Genomic DNA, 22553 nt, shown 5'->3' with positions numbered 1-22553 from the left:
AAAATGGTGACGATATAAAAGAAATAATCTGAATAATATTCATGATTTAGAAAAACAACATTAGTGTTAGTAGTGAGGAGACTCAGAGAGGGGAGGACGGCAGCTTTGTCAGACGCTTGGTTGGGTTTTGTTACACGTGGTCGTTTCCACTGTTATCAGTCACTGTGGTTTGTGCGCACCTGACAGGGTGACGTTAAGTTCAAACTCAAAATTAAAATTTTATTTGTCACACACATAATCATACACCGTACGACATGTAGTGCCCGACCATTAAACTAAACTACAGAAACTGACAAGATTTATAAAATTTATAGTAAAAAATTTGCAGTTAAATAAAAAAGGGTCTAACAGATGTAAACAATAAATTAAGAATTTAACTAGGAAATAAAGACTAAACTGAGAGTTAAAGATAAATGATAAAGTAGGAGTTACCTTAAAGTCAAAGTCGGCTTCTGTGAAGTTCTTGTGCAGAGCAGGAGAGAGGTACTGCACTGTGGTCAGGATGATGCTGCACAAACACACACATGCATCGCTTTGATATTTACTCCAATGATCCAGCAGCGATCGGACTCAGTCAACACTCGTGTATTTCCAGCCTGTCGGGTAAGTTGGTGTCTTACTTGCTGGTGAGGAGTCTCATGATGTTCCAGTCTCGGGGGAAAATGCTGAGCTTCATCAGATTTCTAAACACACACATGATCTTCAGCAGAAACTCCTGAGCAGAGGGAAAGAGACGAGAGCGTGGATTAAAGATGAAACCTCTCCCTGTTGTCATGTTTCACAGTGAGTCAGGACTTCCGTACCTTCAGCTCATCTTTGCTCTGAAAGTTTTCCATCAGGTGCTGGAAGTGGATATCTGTCATCTGACGGAGAAGCGACAGGAGGCAGGACACGTACTCTCCCTGCCAACAGGAAGCAGGGCACAGTCATGTAAGTGCATGGAAACACAAAGGAGTCAACAGTGAGGTGATGCACCAGGATGAGTCGGGCTCTTTCCCAAACTGACCCCTCTTTATCAGCCTCTCTGCTGGCACCACTTTATGTGTCAGTAACTTTTTCCAGCCTTCATGTAAAGATAAATCTGCAGCGCCACACGCAAGACACGAGGAAATACGAGTTCACTCCACTTTTTTCTAAAGGGCGCTAAATAATTCTCACTCACGCAAACTTCATCAAACCTCTGTGTTGATCTACTGCATTAAAATGCTGAAGTTCAGAGGATGGATTCGTGTTTGAATCTAGTTTTTATCACCACCTAAAGAAAGATTGTAGTCTGTATTAAAATATGATGAGTGTGAAGTGAGACCCTGCAGGAAACCCGGCGCCTCCATCTGAGAGGAGGAACGACGAAGGAGAACGAAGCAGCTGATCCAAAATAAAAACTCACAAAATCTTTCTGTGTGGCGTCGACACCAATAAGGCATAAAATGAACTGCATTACACCAAAGCATGACATAAACGATAAAGTTGCAAGAACGTTTTTAACATGATGAATTATAATTTCTATAAAAGTTTTAAATACCTATCTGCTAAACTTTAACTATCAATTTATCGTTTATAATGACATAAATAGAATATTAACAAAAACAGTTTGTAAACACTTCTTTGGACTCTTTTGTTCTTATTTTTATTCATTGCTTTATTTATTCTTGCTTCCTGGTTAAACAGGAGGGCAGCAGATGAGCAGACTGAGACTGAGCCAAAGATGAAATGAATGTAAATGAAGGTGAACAGTCAACAAAAATGCATCAAATTTACAAAATACAAATGAACCCAGACGACTCAGATTCACACATCTGTGATTTAACTAAGATATCGTTCTGCACAGTAATACAAATAAAGATGGAAGGTCTTTAACGCATGCACAAAGAGACGTAACAGCAGGATGGGTCAGTGATGATGATGGTGGAGTAGGAGAGGGCAATATTGACAAAACCAACAGTTTTCATTTTTATTTTAACACTTTTTGCTTCTCTCAGATCTCCCGTCTTTTATTTTGTTGCCATCATGTAACTGTACGACAGTATAAAGGGACAACAAAGCTATAACATGAATATAATATTGCCCTGCCCTACAGCAGACAGACAGTCAGACGGATGCAGGGTGGATGAGGGGCCGGGAGGTGACGTAGTAGTAGTCGTATTGTTAGTTACTAACAGCGATCTCAGCGGTGCACTGCGGACAGCGTTGACCCCTTACCGCCTCCTGCGATTGGCTCTTGCTCATGATTGACAGCAGGGTTTGCAGGAGGACGTCCAACAGGGACTCCACCATCATCTCCACCTCCTCCTGCACCGATGTGTCCTGGAAGAAGAGACGAAGGAAAGGAGACATAAAGAAAAGGAAACCAGAGCAGAGAAATAAGGACAGCTGCTCTCTGTGTGTTTCGTGTACTTTTATATAGGTTAGTGTCCAATAATGAATTTTGAAGGTTTTAGGAGCTTTGCTGCAGCTGTGTCTCACACATTCCTGCTCCTGAGAGGACAAACCTGACTGAAGGCTCACTGCAACACTAAACATTCACAGTACGTAATGGAAATAAACACTGGTTTCTCACTGGTGCTCACGAATTTCAGTTTCAGTTCAGATCAGATGAAAGTGTCCAAATACTTCAGAGACTTCAGCACCAAAAGCAACGCCTCAGAAGAGAAGAGCGTCATCACTGAACATCACTCGTTTCAGGAGCCGTTAATATGTTTTAACCTGACAGCGGTTTGTTTGGCCTGCAGGGGAACTTTGAACGTTTCACTACTTTGATAACAAAGTTCCTGTTAGAGTTGGCAGTTTTTGTCCTCCTGTGAAACTTTTTACCATGTAAACATTTAATAAATGAAGTGCTGGTTTTATTCTAACTTACTTGGTTACGTCTCCATTACTGCATTTGTTCTGCATTTTCTTTCTGATGATCTTTTATTAATTATACTTCAGCCACAGATGATAATTAGGAGTTAAAGTAAATCATCGTCGCAGCACAGGGACACGGCAGCGTGAGCAACTTTACCTGATAAAACTTCTGAAAGATGAACTACATTCAATATTTTCTTAAGCATCATCTTTGGTGACTGCACCCCCACGCACCCCTGCAACATCATCATCAAATTTGCAGATGACACCACTCTGATGTGGTTCATCACCAACGATGATGACACCGCCTACAGGGATGAGGCCCAGCGACTGTCAGAATGGTGTAACTACAATAACCTCACCCTAAACACCAAGAAAACAAAGGAAGTGGTCATGGACTTCTGCAAAACAAGAACTGACCCCCCTCCCCTCTCCATAGATGGTGACCATGTGGAGAGGGTGTCCTCCTTTAAGTTCCTCGGCACCCACATACCTGAGGACCTATCCTGGTCCACAAACACATCAGCCCTAGTAAAGAAAGCCCAGCAGCGCCTCCATTTCTTGAGGGTTCTGAGATGGAACAGGCTGCAGACTGACCTCCTAGTGTCCTTCTGCCGTGCCACTATGGAGAGCGTGCTGGTGCACGCCATCCCTGTGTGGTACGCTGGTTGCACAACAGCTGACAGGAAAAGACTACAGAGGGTCATCAGATCTGCAGAGAAGGTGATCAGCTGTCCACTCTCCTCCCTGGACTTGCCAGCTCAAGATGTCTCTCCAGAGCCAGAGCAGTTATAAAGCACCACCTCCACCCTAACCACCACCCTTCAACATCCTGCCCTCTGGAAAAAGGTTCAGATCCATCAGGTGCAAAACAAACAGACTAAAGAGCAGCTTCTTCCTGTGAGCTGTCAGAACTCTTAATGCAAACTAAGAGTGTGCACAGACGTCTCCAACACATCCACCCTGACGCTGCTGTTGATCAACTATGTGCAATATCTCAGTCTTTCCATGTTCTGTGCAACATTTCTTTGGCGCATGTGTAATATTTAGGTCTCAGTGAAATTATCATCTCCACCCTAAATGACCAAAGCCCCTCCACCCTTATTTATGTATTATATTATATAACTGCCCTTGTATACAGCCCCACAATGTTTCTGTTTCAGTGTTTCTATGCATACAGCATGTATGTAGTTCACTCACATGTATAGTGTTTTCTCTTCTTTACTTTTGCACCTTTGTGCTCCAGCTACCCAACTTCGCTGTGCAAGAAACTGCACAATGACAATAAAACTCTAAGTATTGAAGTTCTGTTCGTTCAGTTCACATGAAACAGCAAGTCTGAAGTATTTACGGTGGGCTTCCTGTTCATGTTCTAACCACAGCAGCGCCACATCAACAAAGACCACCATCACACAACTGCAGCCACAGTCTGAACATCATGTTTGTCTCTGTATGATTTCTCCTTCAAATCCTTCCTTAGCCTCACGATGTTTCTTATTCAGGTCAATGAAAAGTCATTATGAAAACACAAAGAAGGTGCTTATTGATTTGTTGAATATGCAGCTGTAACCATGGATTTATTTTTCTTGCAAAGGCACGGACATTTGGTGGAGCAGAGGCTCATGGGAAAACAAAGGACCCATCTGGTTCACCTTCAACAAAGCCAGGACTGGCCTCAGCAGGCCTAGCTTCTGGGATAAGTTTCCTTTCAAACCCCACAATGACACTCAGATTTGAATGCAGCGGTGTTTCGAGCGTGTGTGTGTGTGTGCATGTGTGTGTGTGCGTGTTACCAGCGAGCTGGTCTTGATGATAGAGAATATAGAGCTGAGTATTCCAGAGCAGATGAGAAGCTCTTTTTGTTGCCTCAAGTGCAGGTGGATGTGATGCAGGACCACAGGAAGTAGGATCCTCCGAGACTCTGAGGGAACACAAAACAGACACACAAGTTTACTTCAGTTCAGGTTTATTTGAGAAGGACCACACACACGTTACATTATGGCGGTTAGGGTGTCTGTGGATCGTAACCCAACAACATCGCTGCTGTTCACTGGAACAGCAGCGATGCTGCTCAGAGGGAGTCGGCCTCCTGCTCCTCTGGTCTGGTTCATGTCCTGAAACAAATCCATCTGAAAACTGTGCAGCTCTTCAAGCTTTTGTAGCTACAGGTTAAAGGTTACTGTCAAGTTAGTGCCATGAAACAGATTTTAGAAACATTTAATGTCAGTGGGGAGAAAAAAAACAGGGAGGCAATGACGGGTTAACTACACACAAACACCAGAGACAACGCCGACATAACAAAGTCACTTATTATCTGCATTTGAGCGGCTTCGTGGCCGATTACACAGCAGAAATGTTGTTTAGCAACGTTAGCAGACGTGCCCCACGGAGGTCCTCCCCCAGGAGGGTTCGAACAAAGTTTCACCAGAAAGAATTTTGATGTGTCAGTTTGAGACTATTCAGCATCAGCTGGTGGTACTGAAACTGTCAGGCATTAATTTTGTCTCACCTTCACATTAACACATTCAGTTCTGAGTCATATAGAGAGACTCTTTTGCATTTGTGTGGGTTCACGATTTAGAGTGAAACTCAAAATTGAAAATGTCAGGTTGTAACTGTCTCTTCAATTTGGGGACATAACCTCTTTAGATTAGCGTTCCCTGTTCAGAGATGGTAAACGTGCAGCACGTCGCACAGAGCTGTGGTGACAGTAAGGAATCTCCACTATGTAAATGAGCCTTATTGAAAAAAGGAAAGGTAACGTTACTTTATGTAAAAATACACGTGTCTGAACCATACAGCACTTTCACAACATGTTGGTTATGTAGACGGGTGATTTTAATTTGGCCACAGGTGGATGTGAGAGTTTGTTGTCACTCTGTGTCAGCCCTGTGACCCTCTGTGACGGCTGGGACCCCAAACTATCAGCTGTTAAGAGAATGAACTGATGGACCTCTAGTTGATGATGTATTTGGGTTGCTGCATGTTTGACTCGCTTTTGTTTGTTTTTAAAGTCATTCACAACCTTTATTTTGATTTTAATAGTCCTGTGGCAAAAATCACAGCGCATTACATTAACGCATGAATGAATCCAAACATTTACCTGGGAAAGAGAAGAGCCGGCTGTCCACGGTCCGAGCTATGGACTGCAGCTTGACCACATCCATGGACTGTCCTATGTGCACGGTGGACGGCATGCTGCCCAGGGTGCCGCGCACAAACTCGGCCACCTCTTGCACCGTAAACATCTGCAGCAGCTCATCAAAGATGGCTGGGAACGAGTTCAAAAGTGCAGCCTGAGAATGAAATTAGGGACAGAAGAGGTGTTAATGACAAGAGGGGAGAGGTTCATTTAGGGAGGAGGGCAGCAGGGGGAGTTAGTCAAAAAAAAAAGGTTCGAGTGAACGAGAGAGAGAAGGAGTCGGTTATAAGGAACAATCCTGGTTTCAGTGACTGGAGTGTCCACAGGAGAGAGGTGCCAACCCACACGAGGAGTCATAAATCCACACAGGTCAGCAGGTAGACATCTGTTCAGATCCAGCTATTACAGTTTTTACAAAACAGCTCGTACGAAGAGGCACAGAAGTTATTCCACAGCAGAAAACAAACCAGAGCTGGAAGTGAAAGGTTTGAAAAAAGGAAGACAAAGCACACACACTAGCAAGTCAGGGGTATCAATCATTAATAACATGGTTCAAACAGAGTGAACGGACACAAAGACGGATTTTAGCACAAAGAAGCTGCAGCAGACGTGGCGTTTTGGACAAACAGGTTCATTCTGGTGTGAACTGGACTCAAAGTGGCACAAAACTGAAAGCTGCTGAACTCTGGATGAAAACTTCTTCTCCACTCTTTGTATTTTTACTAACAATATTTCACCTCTTCTAAAAATAAAGATAATCTAAGCCTATGAGGTCCAGTTTTAGTTCCACTTTTTAATGTTTTCTTTAAGAGTTCTTCTGGTGAAAATTGTGAATTTTGGAAAATGTTTAGAGGCCTCATTGAAAAATAGGAAGAAGTACATGAGATTAATTTATTTCAACGAGTTTGTTCTTATTGCGTGAATCAAGGCTGAAAAAGTCCAAAACCTGCAGTACCTGTAAAGGCCACGTGAGCCTGGATCTAAGGACAGCAGAGACGCGTTTACAGCCAAGAAATATTTTTGTCTCTACAGCGAGTGAAGTGAAGAGTTATCAGGATGGATGTCATTAACAAACATGCTCTCAGTCAGAGGACGTGTGTGACCAGCGAGTGCAAGAGGACATCGTGTACTTGTGTGTTATATCAGCCGGGACGTGTGTGCGGAGGACCACAGGTGTGTGTGTGGTTAGAGCTCTCTGAGGTGAAATGGGACTCTGGGCTTCACGGGGTTAAAGGGGTGCTGTGGGTTTCTTCCAGACGTTTACTTACTGACAGCGGAGTCGGCCGCAGAGCGTTGGCGCTCACGGCCTGAGTGCAGTTGGCCTGTCCGCTGCCAGGAACCTGTCCTGGGACAGTGGACTGCAGTTGGCCCGGGGCAGGAGCTAGTGCTAAGGGAGCGGGAAGCCCGGCGCCGGGACCTGGGACTTGATTTGGGCCCGGACAAGGCTGGGGGCCCTGTGGTATTTGGGTGTGGAGGAGACCCAGGAGGAATAATAGGGACCCAATTGAAGGAGCAAAGATTTAGGGGAAATTGAAAGAGAAGATGAGGAAAGGAAACAAGGAAAGATGCGAGGTACAAGTGGAAAAAGGAACAGAAGTGAAATAAAAGTCAGATTAAGGCAACTACAAGAAGATGGGAAGCAGCTAAACTAAAGTGCATTTTACTGTTAGCTGTCTACTGTAAACTATGACGACACAACAGTTTCAACATCAAAATCACAACAATAAACGATTTTTGTCTGCTTCATAAACAAGGAAGAAAAATGTTTTTGTTGCAGCAGGTTTCCTCACCTGAGTGAAGATGAGCGTCTCGGAGTTGCGGCTGTCCAGGCTGAGCACGAAGCGGATCGACTGAAAGAGTTCTTGGACGCTGGTGCGAAACTGCTCCTCCTCCATGCCACACGTGGCCCGAGAGTAAAGGATCCGAGACTGGATGATGAACTTGAACAGATACTCCAAAGCCTGAGAGGACGTGCAAACAAAGAAAAGAGAAGCATGAAATATTCACTCGGGGTTTTTTTTGTTCTAGAAGAAACACAAACCTCAAATGTTTTAGGAGTACAGTGTTCCCTCGTTTATCACGGATGTTGATAACCTGCGAAAGGTGAAATCTGCGAAGTAGCGAACGTTTTGTTTTTTACAACTATCATAGATGTTTTAAGGCTGTGAAACCGCCTCACTACACACTTTATACACTTTTCTCAGACAGGCATGAACATTTTCACACATTTCTCTCGTTTAAACTCTTAAAGTTCAAACCTTCGTAGAAGAATACGTCCAGTATTATATATATATATGTAATTTAAACTGTTTCCTCTCTGTTTTATATTTGTAGCACTTTGGTCAACATTGTTGGATGTAAAGTGCGTTATAAATAAAGATGCTATGCTAAAGAAACCAAAGATAAAACCCTGTTTTCAGGTCCAGAACACGGGAACAGAGCAGCTGCCAGAGAATTCAACATTTATCGATCAATGGTACGGACGTAAAGGAAGCAAGAAGAATGAGTTGGGTGAAGTTTGACTTATCTGACTACTTTGTTTCACTTAATGCTCCTTAGAATCCTTTGACGTCGACACTGTTGTGTTTGTTGTCTTGCAAAGATTTATGTAAATTGACAAGCTGAACGCATTCTGTGCAGTACAGGAGACACGGCACGAGATTGATTGAAAATGGTCTACAGCCAATCAGGACGCAGAACGCAATGCGCTGCAAAAACAAAAAACAACGTGAAAATTGCACTAAAAAAATCGGCGAAACATCGAGGCTACGAAAAGTGAACCGCGATGTAGCGAGGGAGCCGTGTACACTTTTTTTAAAGGATGGGTAATTTAAGTTAAATGAAATATTCCCACTTTAAGCTTTAGTTTCTCTTAGTTCGAGCATCAGATTACTTATTTTAAATGAACAGGAGGGTTTCCTCAGAGTTCAGAACAGAGACTAAAACACAAACTTTGACTCATAATCATGTAGCTTGTCCAGGTTTTAATAACATGAACGCCAACGATGCTTTTAGTGACAAATATGACCAAACTGACAAAGACTTAAAAAGACTTCCTGTAAATTTTATTTAACGACATTATTTTCAGTTAGCTTGTTTTTCTAGTTTCCTTTTTTTTATTGCTTCACAACCAGTTTTAGTTTTTAGTTTAGTTCAGTGTATTAATCTCGTTTTTATACTTCCACATTGTGCCATTCTGTGCAAATGCACAGAAGACATAAAACTGTCTGTAAACTCATCACTCTGTCACATGGTTGTGGGGGAACTTCGGCCGCTCATTTAGCTCGTGCTCTTGTTCTTGTGGGTTTGCGAGACTCATTGATGCACAGCTCCACCTCTGTCTGAGCTGTTTGTGCTGATATCCTGTGTTGGTTTTACCCACGGCCTGAGTGCAGTTGGCCTGTCCGCTGCCAGGAATCTGTCAAAAGCATGTCTGAGTTACAAACTGTGAAATCCCCACTGAGGCTGGTTTGGTGAAACGCGTGGTTATCAGGATGTGAGATCAAATTCTGAAGTCTGAAGACTGCTTACTCAAAATGTTTGCTGGCTTTAAGTCTAGTTTTGTTTTCTTTTTTTCCTTTTCTTTTTGCAAAACCTACCAGCTACAGATAATTAAAAGTGTTCTTTTCATCTGGAGCTTACGCCTTTATCACATCTGCAGGAGACAAGATCCTATTTGTATCTGGACAGAGATCCCAGGATGCACCAGGACAGAAACATCTGCAGCATCTGGGCTGCTCCTTGTTTACAGCAATGGTTAAGAAAGTTAGTGGAAGAATAAAGCAGACAGAAACAGGCTAAAACTCCTTGGACGCAGTTTATAAAAGATAAATCTGGAGACTGCAGCATGTGTCAAAGCTGTCCTCAATAATTCACGCCGTCCACTTTTTACATGACAGTGTGACCCATTTGGGATGGATGCTTGAGTCGGATAAATATTTTAACGTGCTGAGCAGCGTTTGTCTACTAAATGTGGTACGTTCTGCACATCTGTGTGGGATGGTGCATCTATTCCCAGCTCTGCTACGTCACTGATGTAGTTCTGAATGCATGCAGTCATATTTTACCTGAGAAGAACGTCCAGTGGGAGGAATTAAAAAGTTGAAAAGGTGTTTTTTTGTTTAAAAAGCCTTTATGGTGAAGACTGTTATATAAAACTCAGTGAAGAGATGAAAAATGCCAACAGCCCTTCATGTGTTTGATTATTCGGAGTTCAGTGTTCAGGTCAGTGCTCCACCCAGGTGGCACTGAGCTCTTACCCTCATGGCTTCCTGTATGTGGTCCTGCCTCACCACCTCAGCAGAGCGATCCATGTACCACTTCAGACAGCGGATCAGCTCCCTGAAACACATTTAAAAAGCCACACAGGGTTGATTCTCTGCACTGGAAGGAGTGCAAACGTAGCATTACTTTAATAAAGGACCCGTTCAGCCCAGGATGGCTCTGTAAATAAATGCTTAGCTTTTCCTTTTGTTGTGATAGTCGCAGCACTCTGCAGGACCAAACATGTACGGAAATACATCACAAAGACCTGAAAAACTAAAATTTGTGTAGTTATAACTATATGTGTCTTTTTTTATTTTCTGCCAGTCGACCCGAGATCGAGATCTTTGTTTCATCCTCTATAAAATATTTAGTCAGTGCAAAACTAATTTTCAGACTCTTACTAAAAGCAAAACTTCTCATGTAATATATCTGGATGAGGTCAAAGTTAAATGAGCATGAAAAGCATGCAATCCTACGCCAGTTTTCCATACTGTATTTATCTCTGATGCCCTTGAGCCACCGTGATGAAATAAATCCAGGAGAAGTCAAACTGCAATAAAGGCAAACGACGTGTACACGAATATACAATCACACTTTAATCAATCAGGCTGTTAGTTAGAGAGCAACACTCACTTGTAAGCTAACGCTCCAGCAAAGTGCTTCTGGATGTAAGTGTCCATCACCGGCCTGAAGTGGTAGTATTTACTGTCCCTGAGCAGGTTTATAATGAACACCTGTGAGACAGAGACTGTGATCAGTGAGTGTGATGCTTGAGTGACGCGTAAATGCACAGAAAATGAATCATAATTTACAGTCGCAGTGAAAAAAGTACGGCCTCTTTCAAAGCGAAGGGTTTAGCTATAAAGAGATTTAAAAAGGAAATGGTGCTACTAGCCCTCATGTTTGGAGCAGTTAAATGGAAGCTCAGAGGAACCTGAACACATAGCATTTTATACCATGTCATTACTTATGAAACACAAACTGAGCCACAGTGCAGAGGCAGTGTGTGAAAGTCTATCACACGATGCAGCAATAACTTCATCTCTCTCATCGTCATCGACAGTCTGCTGCTGTGCTTGGGATCATTGTCCTGCTGAAGCTTCTGACTGGACAGAGCTTTTCATACGTTGTTGTTCAGCTCGTATTTACAGATGTGCAGGCACCAGGTTATTGTTTATATTTTAGTGCTTTCTTTGTGATCATGACCCCACAGTATTTTATTTTCCTGTTACAGCGTAACCTTCTTTCATCACCCACCCACATTTTCCAAATTTAACTGTAACTCTTATTCCTGTTGCACAGTCATACTGAAATTAGAGTAAAAAAAATGACAGAATAAAAAATCTTTCAGCTTTCAGGGTTTAGGGTGTGTCAGAGCTCCTGTTTCCAGTAACTCAGAGGATGACATCAGTGGGACTGAAACTGACAGTTAGCCTCATCTGTATTAGATTGTTTCTTCTGCAAGTCTCTAAATCCTCATTATTAAATTTAATGAAACTCATTATTTGTTACTTTTGTTTGTTTACTTTATTTTCTCCTTCTTCGTGCACTGCCCACGCCACACTCACCAATGACTGAAAAACCAGCGGCCCATATTTGTCTGTGTTGTCATCCAAGATGGAGAACAAGGTGTCCAGAATGTCCTGAAGAAACTGAGACACACACACACACACACACACACACACACACACACACACACAATGACATGTCTTCAGTTTAGTAAACAGCTGCTGAAAGTCCTGCTGAGGAAAATGGCTTACATAATGGCGGAAAGAAATTTTCCGTTATTAGTTATTTATGAACACCACATGACAATTTTTAAAGAATCAAACCTTTTCATGGTATCCTCCCAGTTGCTGGTTGTCTACAAGCTAATGTTAATGGGACCACAGGAGTATTACAACACCTGTAGAGCTCTTTTAACACATGCTTTAAAAAATCACCTCAAACCACCTCAGAGATCACCAACAAACACGTCCTGCCCAGCAACATGGCAAATGTCTTACACAGCAAATCTGGCACAGCTACAGAATATTATGATGATCCACGATACAAGTGTTTACACATATTAAACAGAACAATCTCCCCACCTGTTCGACTTCAAACCTCACCTTGACGATCTCTTCTCCGCTGACATGCCGAAGCCGTCCAAGGATGTCCATGACCCGGTCGGGATGGGCCTTCCACTTCAGCAGGGCCAAGAGGTCCACTGGAAGACAACAGGAATGTCAAACACCAGGAAAAATGGAAAAAGGCTCATATTCAGACTTCAGCCTGTGAGCAGCAAAACAGCCGTTTAATATGTACAACGGAGTAAAAACTGTCATAAATGAGGAAGCCACTGTTAGCGCAGCACAACGGCTGAAAGCAGGTGTCTGTATGCCAGAACCATAACAGATAGTGACAGTATTTCCTCACTTTAATGCTGTCACCTCAAGCTGCTTTATGTCAGGTTACGACTACAATATCAGAAAGAAACGCCAACAATCATACGAGCCCGTATATGCAAACACTTGGTGACAGTGGAATTAAAAACAGTCTGAAATTCTCACGTGTAATCGTGCATATTTAAGCACATTATCCACGAGCGGCTCAAACGCCGGCTGCAGGTCAGCTGCGTACCGTTCTGGGTGAGCTTGGTGGAGGAGAGCTGTGTGGAAATCCAGAAGGTCTCTTTCATGCTGCGCTGGAAAATGAGGCTGGAGGGGATGTTGGGACAGCTGTTGAAGTCCTCCTTACAGCAGGGCAGCCCCAGGTAGAGGGCGTGGTTACTGAAGGTCGTGTTTTCATCACACTGAGGACACGAGACACCGAGAAGGAGGAAAGGAAGGAAGGAAAGCGCTTACAATAGATCTGTGCACCTCATTGACAAAGTGTAGCTGCAAAACTGAGTCAAAAGCTGCAAACATGAAGCTTGTGTGTGAACACTGTACAGCAGGAGTGTCCAACTCCAGGCCTCGGGGGCCGGCAGGTTTTAGATGTGTCCTTGATCCAGCACAGCTGATTTAAATGGTTAAATTACCTCTTTAACATGTCTTGAAGTTCTCCAGAGGCCTTTTAATGAACTAATCGTCTGATTCAGGTGTGTTGACCCAGGGTGAGATCTAAAACCTGCAGGACACGGCCCTGAGGCCTGGAGTTGGACCTGCTGTACAGTTTTGGTGAGCAACAGTAAAGGTGTTGTGGATATCATGTACAAAGTGTACACAACATTTAAAGTGAACTTTATAGTTATACTGTGAGATTACTGAAGTACAGTTCACATATATACTAACTAAATATTGTCATTTCTGCTGCAATCATCAGCCAACAGAAAGACTCCTCTGCAGAATAAATGAGTAACGTGTGATGAAGGCTGATGAGTAGCAGCCAGGAAACAGAAAAGCTCTAGTGTAGCTGACCTTGTAGACATACAGCTCGTGGCTCTCATCAGAGAGAGTAGTTCCATCCTCTCTCATTAGAGGCGTGAAGGCAAAACCAAACAGCTTTTTCTCTCCTTTGTCCTTTGCTGCAGAGAAAATGACGAAGAAGGAACATGTGAGAGGAGAAACTCACCGAGTGTTCGGTCAAAAAGCACCGAGGTTAAATGTCTCTCAGATTATTAGAGATGTATTCAGAAAACCAGTTCATTACTTCACTATTGTAGACAAAGTGATACAGCCTGCATATAAGAAGGTCAAAGAGTAACTTGGTTATGCTTTTAATGTTATATTTAGATATATTTTCTATAAATGTCACCACCTGCTTGAAGCAGCACCTAATCAGTCTGGGAGGATTATAGTGAGCAGCCAGCTGCTGCATCTGCATGCCAAGAAATGCAGATGCATCTGTCATCTTATTACACGGTTCTGGGTTTTATTTTTACAATAAGCCTCCTTCGCACCTCCACGAGTGCCTGTTCTTGGATCCTCATTTATTTTCTCCACACGGATCATCCCATTAGCCATGACAGCCCCAGTATTAACACAAGTAACACACTCACTGGAACAGTGTCTGAACTCGAAGCGCAGGTGGGACCCTCTGAAACGGTCGATGGGAATCGGCAGTTTGATCACCTCGCTCCATCGCGGGCTGTTGTTATGGTAGAGCACAAAGGAGCGGTGCTCTGGCACGTTGGGCTCACCTGAACCCAGACTGATGCAGTCCTACGGAGCATGTGCAGAAGCAGACAAACAATGAGATCAGTGACACTGCAGTAACACTTGGAGAAACTGTGGACCAGAGCGGCCCCAACAGCCGTGACGCACCAACACCTGGGCCAGCTGTGCACACAACACATTTGAGTGATACTCAAAGGTCAACTGAAAGGGGTCCTTCAGGTAAGCGAAGTCAAGGAGTGGAAACGTATTTGAATGGGAACCTTTAAGAAAGGTGTGATAGGCTGGCTTGTTTTTGGTGGAAAAGTTGGAAGTTAAATGATAACATTTATGAAAAACACTGAAGCATGAACTTGTTTATTTCTACAGACTTATCACTGAGACTACTTGTGTGCAGTGTTGGTCAAGTAACTAATTACTGATTACTTCCCCAAAAAGTAATCCGGTTACTTTACTGATTACTTATTTTCAAAAGTAATTAATTACTTAGTTACTTAGTTACTTTTTAAAAACACGATTTACAACCTGAAGAGGTGATAAAGCGATAGATCTTTCAGCCCAATTCTACTTTTTCTACATAATCATCATACAAAATGTAATCAAATGGAAAAGTCTCTTTTTAAAACTTGTTTTATTAGTTTTAATCTTTTAACTTTATGCATCAAGCAAACATTTAATTATCTGCAACATTCTCTGACTTGAATAAATTAGTTTAACATTTAAACCTATTTTCTGCACATTCCAGCTCATAAAATATTTTTTGTGTTTACACTCAGTCTTTCAAATAGATGCAAGTAAAACACAGCAGAAAATAAATAAAGTCAAAGACTCAGCGGTCCTGTTGCTCTATTTTCACCTGTAAAGCAGGCGGATGTTTGCCCTGGTGTTTTACTGCTTTAAAGTGTTTTAGTTTCTTTATATGAGGTTTGAACCTACAGGGGGCAGCAGGTACCCATGAAATCATGAGACCGGCACAGAAACTAAAAGCATGTACTGAAGTGTGCACGGTCAACAACGTGGATTTCACACACATAAAAGAGCTGATAGTGGATTATACTGCTCATTTATTCTAACTTACAACATTTTCACTACTTTACTCTTACAGTCCAATAAAACAGGTCATTTCATCTCCAAAAAACATTGAAGTGGTTCATCTGCTGCAGCTGTTACTTAGTGTGTTTTCATTGTTTGCTAATTCTACTCTAAACTTGAACTAAACCATCAAAACACCAGAAACATGTTTGCTGTGAGCTACAAATTCTCTGCTGCCTTTAAAGAAACTTACTGCTATAAACCAGCCTAAAGTTTAACATTAGGCACAACTTCAAACTGATGAAAGACTTGTTTTTTTGTTAGAAGAAGAAAGATGCTGAACGTCTGTTTATATTATGTGTCACTAACTGGACAAAAGAAGGCTTTTTACAGCAGGAACGTTTCCCTACCTTGAGGATTTCTCCGTCGGCGTAAAGCACATATATGGTCACCTCGATGTTCTTCTGAACGCTTTTCCCTCCCCTCTCAAAATCTCCTCGCTCCAGTGTCAGGTACAGGTCGTTACGGATGTCACCTGGACCAGCAGAGACATGTTAATGCAGACTAATATGTGTCAAACACCAGCGCACATGGTTGTTTTATTTGTAAAGATGCAACAAAGATGCAAACGTCCGTAATCTCAAAGCAGGCGCGGTGTGTCGCACACATTTTAAGCTGACACTCATTTATCACTCCCCGCTCGTCCTCATAGAGGAGGTGTCACCTTTAATGTATAAAGATGGGAGTTAAACACTCACTCCATCACTGCCTGAGGGGAGCAGTGGTTAATGTGTGTGAAAGACACTGGTGCCTGTGGGATGTGCAGCTCTGCTGTTTTCTTCCTGTTTGCTGTAGAGGGAAGCTTAATGTAAGCGTTCATTTGTTTACCTGTTAAGCTCATCATCATTAAGAGTATTCACCAATGAGAGCAGCACAGCAGGTTCATGAGCTGGACTATGAAGCTGCTCGACTTGTGTCCTTTATTTCTAAAGGCGAAAGTTAAATACAAAGCAAACGATTGGCTTGCAGGGCTGCTACAAAAGGACCTGATGTGGTAAAGATGAATCTATGGTAATGATGATGTATTCAAAGCACTTCTTGTAATTATGTAAAGATTAACTCCTGACAGCTGGCACGACGGGGTAAAAGCTTTGAATAATTTCTGTAGCAGGCTGTAAGAATGTTTATTTCCTGCTGTAAAGTTAACAGGAAGTCTAAGGGACTGACTTGCTTTTAAGAGGAACTGCAGTTTTTTGCCCTCAGCTTCATTTTTCAGCCCTGTCTATTGAAGAGCAACAGACATTTCTGCAGCTCTAAAACATGGCAGCTCGCATCATAACTATCTCACCGGACAAGCAGCACCACAGACCAGAGGAGAAATTATATTTGGGGCTGAAATTATGCCTCTAAGAAAGCCTCTCTTGTCAAGCACATAAATGCGGGATGTTGAATATTTTCTGAGGTCACATATTTTACAGGCTGCATAAATGAATTAACAGGAGACTGTGGAGATCATAGCACTTTAGCTTCAGCAGCATCAGTGTTTGGTATTTCTGCTAAATCTAAAAAGTAAGCATGAATGTGGGACAGGTAAGGTTTCTTTAACTGAATGAAGCTGCAAGCAGTGGATACAAAAAGTAAACAGTGAGATGCTTTTTGTATGTAAATCCAGCTGCTGCCTGGATGTGATATCAGCCTGCTGCAGCATTCACACACAAACACACACTTGTCCATCTTTGTGGTTTCTTTATCAGGCTGCAGCTAGTTGGAAAAACGAGGCATAAAACCTAAAATCCAGATATGGAAATAAAAGTTTTCTCAAACATAAAAATGTAAAATCTTTGTGTCAGCTGCAAATTTATGAGAGAAAACTTAAGGAACTATAATATTTTACTTTTCAAAGTGAAGTTGGAAACAAATTCACATATTTAAACTCCACAGTGCACCAAGAAAACCTCCAACATGGTCTAAAGAAGTCTATGAGTCCCTCACAGTGAGACATCACGATATATTTTTTATTTTCATTTGTTTTGCTTTCTCTAAGATTTATCAAACATTTGCCATTTTTATTTTCTTTTGCCAGATTTTTCTGCCCCCTGGTTCTTACTTCCTCCAGAAGCTGCTGCACTGTGTGTACATCTGCTCACAGCGCCACAGCAATGATTTCTAAAGGTCTGATTAACACTCGACATTTCCATGTTCACTACCACGATCACTACCTTATTGTGGTGGAGATTTTTATATATATATATTTTTTTTTTCAGGGGTGGGGGGATTTGTCCCTGGCAGGGTCTCCCATGGCAAATCATTTGAATCACTCTTTGTCTGGTTCCTCATCCAGGACCAGATAGTTTGAGCTCCAGTCTCCTGCAGAGGGGCTGGACTAAATGATGTCAGTCCTCTGGGGCAGATAAGAGCTAAGACTGATAAATAAATGAGCGTGCATGCCTAACACGTCTCTGACAGCAGGCAGTGCACTTGTTGAGAAGATTGAATTATCTTTTACACACCGACAGAAACAGCTGGGAAGCTGTACAAAAAGACATTAAATCATCAAAGTGACTTAAGCTAAGTACTGCTGAAAGAGATTTCCACACTTGTGAAAAATACATCTGTGGACTTAAATATCTACAAGCCTGTAACTCAGTTTATTGGGTTATTAAATAATAACACATTTACAGCTTTGAAGGTCTTCACAAACATTTTAACATATTACAGGAGGAGAAGCTCCACTGTAATTAAAATGAAGTCAGTGGAGAGATGCAAACTGACACATTCGGTCTCCCTGTAATGGATTTATAGCTCTCAGAAGAGGAAGCTAACACAGGAATATCACAAAGCGGGTCCAATTCTGGGAAACTGTTTACTTCGACCAGTGCTTTGGAGACGTTCCTGCTGGAAAAACCAGATTCACTCCTTTGTTGCTCCCATGTAGGAATCTAAATTAAGCAGCAGCCCGGCAGGAGCGCAGATCAGCTTCTGTGGTTCTGTCCATCTGTCCAGCCTTGAAGTCACTTGTTTATTTTCAGGGATCCTGGACCTCAAATCTAAATTCTCTTTCTTTGTTTGGAACTTGGACATTGATCCAAAGGCCTCTTTGAAAGCCAAACAAAGCTTTTGAAGATTTTTATAGCTGCAAGAAATAAAACTGTTTACAAAATGCCTGCTCGAGAAGAACACCTGCAACACTGCACCTTTTCTCTGTGCTTCAGCTCAACAGGTACGTGTTTTTGCTCCCTTCTTCAAAAGCAGAAGGTAGAGATGTACAAAACCCGCCCAGACATTCAGCACTTTTTCTAATCCTGTCTGACCCATTTACATGATTCAAACCTGAATTGTTGTTTTTATTTATTTTACGTGTTATTCACGGAGTCCATCTCTGCTGTGTGCTTACGTAAACTAAGAATAGAAGTGTTGAGGTGGACAGCCCGCTGCGCTGCGATGGGTAGGCCTGCATGAAGCTGGATACGTGACTCACCGGGCATGATGACATCTGGGAATCCCAGTTTGCGTGTGATGGCCACCCCCCTGCTGAAAATGAGCGGGTTTTCTCTGCGGACCTGCTCCATGTCGCCCCTCAGCAGCTGCAGGGAGATGATCAGCCCTGCAGGATGTGAAGGGGAAGAAATGGGAACGAGTGGGTTGACAGAAAAAGAAGATGGGTAGAGAGATGGATGAAAAGCAAAGGAAGAAGACAGAACAAAGTGCCCTATTTAAAAAGCACAGCCTTTAGGCCACACATAAAATTCAGATAAACTTAAAGTCTAAACAGAGTTTTGAAGCTGCAGAGCTCGTTTGATCTCCCCAGAATCAGAACAAACATTTCAATGCATGCTAAACGTTGCCAAACTGCTTTTCCAGCAGACTCTCAGCCTGTTAGTCTGGGTTCATCTCTTCACCTGAAAACAAAAGTTTGCTGCTGGATTATGTTTTTTTAAAGACACATATCTGTGCGGGGTCATGGAGTTCACAGACTTTAACACTGGGGCAGAGGAGAGTCCTCTACAGTGACACCAATTAATATGATTTTCCCGCTGATGTCAGTGTGATGACTTGCATGTGTCAGTCAGACGCTCTAAATAAGTTGCTCCTGGGAACTCTTTTTTGTTCAGTGTTCCTGAAATGTCGGCTGACTCATCAGCAATGAAATAAAACGAGTCACAAGTGCTGCAGGACTAGAATCTGCTCCTGCCCTCTGTGCTTTGACAGAAGTAATAAAGTGACTGGAAGAAACGGTCCACACAGAACATCAGCGGGTTGGAGCAATAACTGAGTGCTAGAAATTGCCTCCACCCTCGGCTGCTGTGTTCACAAAAACACCACCGCACTGCTAATGTTGCAGGGTAACCCTGCAAGGATAACGCATCTGCTTCTGGGTTTTGTGGCCAAAATAATTCACCTGGACAAAAAAATCCAGTAGAATAAAAAAAATATACTTTTAGGACAATAAATTGTGCTCCGATATACGTGTAGCAAGCCTGCTGTGTTGTTTGGGTGTTGATTGCTAACCTTTATGCCTCCTCTCTTACCATAGCTGGGTTGCCCGTCATTTCCAGTGGAGTGAGGGCACAGCTGGCTGCACTCAGCGATCAACCAGGCCTACAGTGTAAGAGCTGGGGAGGAGAGCAGCTCAGTCTCTCTATGGGCCAGACGTACAGTAGCCTTAGCCGTGTGTTGTGTTTTAATTATGTCAAGCTCCCAGTGAGTAACTGTGACCTCCTGTTTGCAGAGTGGGTTTTTCTTCTTTTGTGTTGTTGAGGTGCAGATTCTTCATTTTTATTTCCAATCTCCCAACATTATCTGTTTGCTGATGCTTTTCTTTTATTTCTGGATTATTTAGGGCGTAGAGGCGAAGTTAGAGCTTTTAATAAAATCAGGATTGAGTTTGTAATCTTTTTCACCTTTTCTTTCACATGGATACTCTACTGTTACTCCCCTCATCCTGTAGGCCAGCGGTCCCCACAGACCGGTTTATACCTGACAATATTTTCACAGACCGGCCATTAAGGTGTCATAAATACAAAATAAAACCAGTATACCAAAAAAAGAAGATTTATTCATTACACGGGGAAAGTCCGAAGGAAACCAAGTTAACGCTAAAAACTGATAAAAACCCAGAAAACCATACACTTCACCCCCGAGCCTCCACTCTCGCAGCCCGGTACCAAACAACTGGCCTGGAGGTTGGGAACCGCTGCTCTACTGTTACTCCCCTCATCCTGTAGCCCGTTTCAGGGAACATAACAGTTTAGGGGCTTGTTCGGGATTCAGAACCAGAAAAGTTTGCATGAAAGAAAGTGGAGATCTTTGAGATATTAACAAGTTATTTATTCTTAAATGTAACTATGAGCTTCAGTATTTGTATTTAGCATAAATCAGAGATGTGCTCTTTATCCCACACTCAGTTTGTTGGGGTCCGATCATCCAAACTCAGGGTACACAAACACGTGGTCTCTCCTACCGTAGTTGGTGCTGGGTGCCGTGTATTTGGTGCTGGACTTGCGGATGATGTTCTCATGGATCTGGTACCATTCATTCTCATTGTTACACCTGGAGAGCAACAAAAAACAATCATGTCCTATAAAAGATAAGAATATATTTGTAACTTGTGTTTTTATACAACAAAAGTTCGGTTGGATATAATGGACTTTTGAAATCTAGTTATTTTGGCAGTTACTTTGGGGCGTACGTGCCATCAATCATTGCAATTAAAATATAAAATTGGGGCGTGGTCTACGGGTGGATGCTGGGGTGGTGAGGTGAATGACAGGTAGCAAGGCAGAGCAGCAGCACTGACATGTCAGAGGAAGTGAGGGGAAATTTTGGAGTTAAATACACGGATAAATTGGAGCAGGTCTTTCTTCCATGTCTTCGTTGGTCTCTACAGCAGATCAGCTGTCTCCATCTCTCCCTCTCTGTTGTCTGTTCTCCTGTCGCACCAAACATCTGTCCTCTGAATCTTCTCTTCTTCTGCATGGAGCTCGAACTTCATCATATTCATTTCAAATCCCTTCCATCCTGCTCACTCCCAGTGTGGATCTTAATATCTTCAGCCGGGCCTCCTGTCTCTTTGTCGGTGTCATCATCTGTTAACCCGAGGAAGGCGGCGGGTCCTGATGGTGTGCCAGGTCGAATATTGAGGGATTGTGCAGGACAGCTGGCTGGGATCTTCACCAGGATTTTCAACAAATCCCTCGCACAGGCGACTGTCCCACTCTGCCTGAAGTCCTCCACCATAGTCCCCTTGCCTATGAAGCCCCACATCACCGGCCTGAATGACTACAGACCGGTGGCACTCACCCCAGTGGTAATGAAATGCTTTGAGAAGCTGGTCCGCAGACACATCACAGCAGCCCTGCCCCGCAGCCTGGATCCACACCAGTTTGCCTACAGAGCAAACCGATCCACGGAAGACGCTGTAGCCACAGCACTCCATGCTGCATTAACTCACCTGGAAGAGCATGGTAGCTATGTGCGGATGCTCTTCGTGGATTACTGCTCAGCTTTTAACACCATCCTTCCACACAAACTGGTGGCCAAGCTACAAGACCTGGGGCTTCCATACAGCACCTGCATGTGGATCAATAGCTTCCTCTTGGGCCGTAGACAGAGAGTCAGAGTTGGCCATCACACATCCTCAGCCCTGAGTCTCAGCACTGGCTCACCCCAGGGCTGTGTGCTCAGTCCAGTGCTCTACTCTCTCTACACACACGACTGCACTCCTCGCCACCACAGCAACATCTTTGTGAAATTTGCAGATGACACCACAGTGGCGGGGCTCATTTCCAAGGGAGACGAGTCTACATACAGAGACGAGGTGGAGCAGCTGACGTCATGGTGTAAGGCCAATAACCTCCTCCTCAACACTTCAAAAACCAAAGAACTCATAATAGACTTCAGAAGGAAAAAGGCAGAGATCCAACCACTATTCATAAATGGGGACTGTGTAGAAAGGGTGGCAAGCTTCCGCTTCCTGGGAGTCAATATAGAGGAGAACCTTTCCTGGAGTGTGAACACCTCCGAGCTGCTGAAAAAGGCCCAACAGAGACTGTACTTCCTGAGAATTCTCAGGAGGAATAACATCACACAGAGACTGCTGGTGTCCTTCTACAGAGCCACCATTGAGAGTGTTCTAACTTACTGCATATGCATCTGGTACACTAGCTGCACAG

At 43.0% G+C, this 22553-nt stretch overlaps 1 protein-coding gene across 11 annotated transcripts in view; it reads right to left on the bottom strand.

Annotated features, from left to right (window-relative positions):
- The window catches only part of LOC309706823 (dedicator of cytokinesis protein 3-like), a 230117-nt gene that overhangs the window by 20824 nt on the left and 186740 nt on the right, over positions 1 to 22553 (bottom strand). For 6 of the 11 annotated variants that reach the window (XM_082533712.1, XM_082533719.1, XM_082533715.1 and 3 more), the window contains exons 13-30: positions 20843 to 20931; positions 18860 to 18985; positions 15792 to 15916; positions 14235 to 14397; positions 13654 to 13760; positions 12875 to 13046; positions 12364 to 12461; positions 11821 to 11904; positions 10886 to 10986; positions 10246 to 10327; positions 7777 to 7947; positions 7255 to 7440; positions 5948 to 6140; positions 4638 to 4765; positions 2158 to 2304; positions 804 to 902; positions 621 to 715; positions 433 to 508 (exon numbers count right to left, since the gene is read on the bottom strand). In XM_082533712.1, the coding sequence (XP_082389838.1) occupies positions 433 to 508; positions 621 to 715; positions 804 to 902; positions 2158 to 2304; positions 4638 to 4765; positions 5948 to 6140; positions 7255 to 7440; positions 7777 to 7947; positions 10246 to 10327; positions 10886 to 10986; positions 11821 to 11904; positions 12364 to 12461; positions 12875 to 13046; positions 13654 to 13760; positions 14235 to 14397; positions 15792 to 15916; positions 18860 to 18985; positions 20843 to 20931 (2242 nt within the window). The remainder of the gene's footprint in view (positions 1 to 432; positions 509 to 620; positions 716 to 803; positions 903 to 2157; positions 2305 to 4637; positions 4766 to 5947; positions 6141 to 7254; positions 7441 to 7776; positions 7948 to 10245; positions 10328 to 10885; positions 10987 to 11820; positions 11905 to 12363; positions 12462 to 12874; positions 13047 to 13653; positions 13761 to 14234; positions 14398 to 15791; positions 15917 to 18859; positions 18986 to 20842; positions 20932 to 22553) is intronic. The other 5 variants (XM_082533720.1, XM_082533722.1, XM_082533721.1 and 2 more) reach the window with 2 other exon arrangements.

Source organism: Aulonocara stuartgranti, assembly GCF_965226115.1.
Source record: "Aulonocara stuartgranti genome assembly, chromosome: 5".
NCBI classification, from domain to species: Eukaryota; Metazoa; Chordata; class Actinopteri; order Cichliformes; family Cichlidae; genus Aulonocara; species Aulonocara stuartgranti.
The sequence above is the reverse complement of the archived record's forward strand: the minus strand, read 5'-3'. Positions and strand labels throughout refer to the sequence as shown.